The sequence below is a fragment of the Carassius auratus genome, unplaced genomic scaffold (genome assembly GCF_003368295.1).
Source record: "Carassius auratus strain Wakin unplaced genomic scaffold, ASM336829v1 scaf_tig00022294, whole genome shotgun sequence".
Lineage (NCBI taxonomy): Eukaryota > Metazoa > Chordata > Actinopteri > Cypriniformes > Cyprinidae > Carassius > Carassius auratus.
The window spans coordinates 31,562-37,561 of record NW_020525174.1 but is presented as its reverse complement, the minus strand read 5'-3'; the positions used below and the strand labels follow the sequence as shown (position 1 = coordinate 37,561).

The 6,000-nt window shown below is 36.6% G+C and overlaps 1 protein-coding gene across 1 annotated transcript; it reads right to left on the bottom strand.

Moving 5' to 3' along the window:
* Window positions 1-1,627: 1,627 nt before the first annotated feature.
* Window positions 1,628-3,833, bottom strand: LOC113077324 (centromere protein P-like). Its single transcript, XM_026249753.1, has 3 exons — window positions 3,660-3,833; window positions 3,368-3,459; window positions 1,628-2,083 (listed from the first exon to the last, which is right to left on the bottom strand). Exons 1-3 carry the CDS (start codon window positions 3,791-3,793, stop codon window positions 1,965-1,967), a joined length of 345 nt encoding a protein of 114 aa, XP_026105538.1. The 5' UTR covers window positions 3,794-3,833; the 3' UTR covers window positions 1,628-1,964.
* Between the last annotated feature and the right edge of the window lie 2,167 nt (window positions 3,834-6,000).

Below are 6,000 nucleotides of genomic sequence, written 5' to 3'. Positions count from 1 at the left end.
GTGCAACTGTGGTTTCCAAGTGCCAAAACTGGCTCGAAGCGATTTCCTCTAGTGAATGTTTTACCGTGCATCAGCTGGCCGTGTCTGCAGTCGCTGTCCAGGCAGTTTGGAATTCAAAAACAGAAAAGTACTTCATCCCTAGAGCTCCTCAAACCACTGACCCTCCGCGAGCTACAGTAGCGGGATTTATACTGACAAGCACAGACCTATTGCATGCTAGCTAATGAGGTCGCGTTAACACCGTCACTACCCGAAAGATAGATTTGATAAATTAGAGGATAAGTCTAATGACATTACTCGCTAATGAAAGTGTATTTTGTAACATACGCTTGGCTGGCGTAACCGTTTACCACCATATACACATCGAAGTGTCTTCTTAACAAGCGGTTAACAATAAAACATTTTTTACTAACCCATGTCATTCCAAACCCATTTGATAGAATTGTTACGCAGCTTGTCAGTTCATAGTGTGTCATGTCTGAATTGTGTATGAACACAACTTTTTTTTTTTGAACAATCATCAGTGAATCAGGACTTAGTTTTGAGTGAAGAACAGACTAAGTTTTGTTGTTCAAGTAGTGCGCGAGTGAAATTAACTACATTTGTTGCATTCGAGCTTGACAATACTTGGCCACATACAAACTGTTGTGTAACAATTCTTCAAAAATCAGTATGCAGACATGATGGTGTGCAAATAATTAGTCCATCACCTCAAACACCACCGTTTTCCCAGAAATGCAAAAATATGCTTTCTGTCCATCAACGATTGCTTTGTCTCAGAGTTTGACACTAATACACTTAGTTGTTGTCTGTTTTGAAACCGTAGAGGCAGAAAACAACCAAAGGAATCCAACCCCAGCATCTCGGATGCTACCATGGTTGTGTTCGGATTGAGTTTTAAAAGCCGTAATTGGTTGCAGAGCCATTATACGACCAAAAATGGACAGCATGCCAGTTTTAGTCTTCGCACAAGTAAAAAGATGATCTAGTAGGTTTTCCCAACAGTGAAGATTATTATTATTTTTCTTCAAAAGAAGCAGTATAGGCCACAGAAATGGTAGTGTTGATTTAAAATGAGTTGCAAGTTTGGCGCCTTTGACCCCAAAAAAACAACCACAGTGAGATGGTTTGCATAGATTGTATGCTGCAACTTAACACTAAAGATGGCACCTCATGGTCTACTTCTTTTGTCATGGGAAGTATTACTGTTACAATATACTGTGGCATGAGAGATACTCATGCGTCTGTTTACCTCCTTTGGCGTGATGCAACTGCGTCGGCTTGCTTTTCTCCAAGTCAATGCAGTTCTCATCAGGCGAATATTGTTTTGAGTTTTACATGGATGAATATTCAACATTGCCAAATTGTTCACACTCCCCTTTGTCTTAAAGTGAACTGGTGTCAAGAGAAGTATTAATACGCCTTACCTGTGAGTGAAAACGTCTTGTCCAACCAATGGCGTTTATTTGACTGTCATGTTATGATGTAACTGATTGAGCATTTCATTACTCTATTTGCCTTTGTTTTAACAACATCTTTCCCGTTGAACCAGACGAGCCAGAGATTTTAAGAGTCTTAGGTGGGACACTGTGTTATTCTAATGAAATAAAGATTTATAATCACTATGTAGGCAAGAATGGACTTTAATTCTGTTATTAAGCAAGAAAAGAAAAGAAGATCACAGTTACAGTGATGGAATCTAATGTTAAAATTTAACTATTTGAAAATACAAAGTGGATTTTGCAGTCAAACATTTTGTATTTGAAATTATTTATTTTTCTAGCTCTTGTCTAATAATGTATATTTCCACGCAACGTGGGCCTATCATGCGTAAAAAATGATTGACATGTACAGGTGGCATCACCATGTAGTTCCTAACGGCTGATTGTACAGGTGTTTATATCGAATAAAAAGATTAGGTATGAAGTTCCCACGGCGTGAACGTTGGCTTGTTTTATGACTTCTCACAAACATACGGTTCTTATCAAGCCCTCGATTGACGCTTCCACCCCGAGAACCTTCAGGAGGCTCTGAAAGTAATTCGAGCCGTTTTCCATCACTTTTTTGGTGTCAAACTCCCGAGCTGAAAGCAAAATAAAACATTTAAGATCATTGTACCAAAAGTCACAATTATGAATTGTACAAGTGTAAAATACTTGATTCTGATGAGTCAGTTGTGTCACTTTTATTGCAGCCACAACATTTTATATTTCACATACAACATAACGAAAGTTTTCTCATTGTCAACTTTTCTCACAATTTTCCTCAATCTCAACAAAACGAAAGTTTTGTTATCATAAGGGCTGGGTTTTAACACAAATTTCACAATTCGATTCTTGATTAGATTCAACATCGAAATGTATATAAATATATTTCAGCCAAATTATCTTGAGGACAAAAAATCTCTCAACTAATGCTTTAAAATGTAGAGTATGTTGGTACAACGTTACTGTAAAATTGAAGGTTAAAACTGACTGATTTTTAGGGCATACAGCTGCAAAAATTACACTTAAAATAAAGTTGTTTTTTAAATTCAAACATTTAAATGGTGGCCGCCGTTAAAAACTTGGGTGTATTCAAACAAATGAAAACAATTATGATACATATGTTTAGGCTATATAGTGAGTATACAGTATTTTTTGTTACAGTGTTTTCTGAGTATTTTTCTAATGAGTTTATGGTCACCAGATAAAGTTTTTTTCTGATGTAAATGTGAAGTTGTGCGACATTGTTTACAAGCTGTTTACGGCTAAAACACTCATTAAGCGAATACATGAGAAAAGATATGGATTGTAAAAGGTTTTTGTAAATGTTTAGTCATGTTTATTTTGTGCTGAAGCAGGCATTAATGTGGAAGAGATGATAAGTCCATGTGCGCTTTACGCCGCCGTTTTTGTTGGAAGCGCTATAGCTATCTGCCACTCCATATTAAACAGCACCAAAAAATGCCATTTATTGTTTGGACAGATGGACAGAATTTGAAATCCGAGACTTTGTTTCAAATTAAAAGTACCAAAGCAGAATGCTTAATTGGTTGGGTAGTGCGCTTAAATCAATGTTCTGTTCAGTAACTGAAAACAGGCTACAATAATCGATTTCTGGGATTTAAGAATTGATATTGTTCCATAAAAATTAAGATATCTATATTTTGTTTTACCCAGCCCTAGTAATCATGACTTAATTTTCTTGTGATTTTGACAGTTATACCCATCAGTTATATTTAGTTACAGTGTACACTACAAAAATGGCCAGTTTCGGAATGGAGTAAAAATGGCCATGAAAGAATTTCAATCTATTTAAAAAGCTGGATAAGCCGGTCAACCCTGATGCAACATTATCCCTTACATAATCATATGGTTAATCTTACCCTGGTCTGGCATTTTCAGCAGGAGCTCAAGCGATGGCTTTACCACTCCTTCCATGGATACATCGATCTTCCAGAATATGGTCGTGGAGGTCCTAAGAAACATACAGCCATTGGCTCTTTCTGTATTTCATGCATGTAATCTGAAGAGATGAGTCATGGTGACCAGTGAAAGATACAGGAACTTGTAGTCGCTTGACACTATATATGTGTTTCATGTGCCATCAACAGTTGACAAACAGCAGAAATTACAGGCTGCAATTTCCATTTGGCTTTCCTAGCTGATGCAACTTACCCGGGCAGTTGAGGACTCCTTATAATCATGAGCTCAGATCTGCATCCCTCTGGAAGGCTGACCACGTCTGGGTACTTCTCCTGCCAAACAAACCGCCTGTTTATTAAAGGAATCAAAATCCCAACAGATTCCATCTGACCCACGGCAACCTGGTTCCAAAACAGTGGCCGATAACAAAACACATACAAACTAAATATGTGTAGAAATTTTACATTTTAGATGATTGCGTAATTGTAAGTGGAAATACGTTATATGCTCCATAACAAGGCAAGAATACACTGAATTCAGTCTGAGACTGCACTGGGAATAAATCACTCAAAAATTTAATAATTTATTCCTCCTCATGTCATTTAAAATGGTTTTGACTTTCTCTCTTGTAACACAAAATGTGAATTTTTAAAGAATGTCCAGGCAAGAACATAATGAAATATTCAAATACAGTCAAAGTGAATGAGAACTATGGTTTTCAGTTTCCAAAATAACCATAAAAGTCTCATAAAGTTGGTACATAATTTGACAAATTGCTTTTGTTCCTATTTTGTAAGTTGCTTTAGATAAATATCGCCTGCTAAAAGCATGAATGTTAATGTCAATTCAAAGAGTCTTCTGGAGTCAAATTATATTTTATGTAAGAAACAGACCCCCAAAATAAAATTTTCTTTGTTAATTTTATCACTGTAATGAGCTTTTTACTGTTGTGACTGAATCATTGAGACAATAACTTGAACCGATTCAACCTAATCAACCATTCAGACCAGTTTTGTAAACCAGATTCAATTATATTGAAAAAGAATCTGGAATATTCCACAGAAATACACCGACTTTTACAACATCTGTATTTTTAGGTGAACTATCCCTTTAATATATCAAGTGTTTTTTAATAATTAGTGAACTGAAGACATTTAATAGTCTTACCTTCAGGACTTCGAACCACAGAAGAGAAGATTGAATACACAGAACCATTTCATGCTGACGGTAAATAATAAAATAAAAGAAGAGAAATGTTTCCATCTCTCTGTCTTTGGTAGAAACCACTAAATACAGTTAGAAATTATACCCTTACTTACCCTGTCCCTTAATTACATATTAAAACATGTAATAACACTCTGTATGTGTTTTAATAAGTAATTAAGACATCTAATTAAACTACTCTTAAATTTAACTCCTCATTTGTCTGCATTTCAACTAGCTAATTAAAATCATATAATAATAATTCATACCATGTTCACACAATCAACCAGGGGTGCGTTTCCCAAAACCATAATTGCTAACTAAGTTGCTAACAGGGAAGCAACTATGGTTTTGGGAAACGCACCCCAGCACGACCGTCATAAATGCCTTGAACAAATTCATCAGACTTTTCCATTGGACATCAACGCTTTCCAGTGTTTTTTCCCAATCCCCACATTACATAGCTGGGAAACGCTGTCAGTTACACCATTTATCTTGATGTTCCCTTTGGTAAACACAAAGACTTTCTCTAACAAGTATCTCGAAACCTGTCTGAATTTGTGTTTGTGATGTTTTCTTATGCTCCAGTGAAGAATAAACACTGTTATGTTCTTAGAGCGAGTCATTTTTGCAAATGTTTATTTTTACACCTACACATTGGTTCTGGTCAGTCGATGAGTTATGTAATTAATATTTAGTCACAATGAGTGTATTCTTTCCAGTTTGTTCTTTGAATCTATTCAGCAAACAAGCATTTTTCAAGACTCTTAACCAATCATAAATAACGTAAATAACTTCATAGAGCTTCTGTCTACTTGTTAACCCAAAACGTTCAACAATTGTTTAAAAGACAGCACTCTTTTTGGTAAATGTGACACTGGTCTGACCAAAGTCTTTCTTGAACTAAGCCATTAATTTAGCATCCTTTACACGACCTAACCATTATTTGAACTCTATACCTCCATTGTCTGATCCTGGAACGACATGTTATACTCCCCACGGATCCCTGTCAACAGTTATTATAAACCAGACAGGACAACCAGAGTCTCTGGGCTTGTCCAGAAGCCAATACTGTCTGGATGTGAGGGATCGTCTACAAACCTGAGCCGAGAAATCAGAAAAGATGCAACTTTGGGACTCGAGAGTACATTTTCAGAAACACAGGAGTTAAATGTTCAACCCTTGCTTCCAGCACACCACGGGTTGCACCGATTAAAGCATTGTTTCATTTACACCAAGGTTTGTTAACAGCGGATGACCTGGAACTGACTTGTTAATCGAAATGCCTCGAGGGCGATACTGAGGTACCCTGCTAAAAGGAAAGAAACACAAAACCGCTGACTACACACATGCCACTGCTGAGTACTTAAGCTCTCTGGCACAACATGAA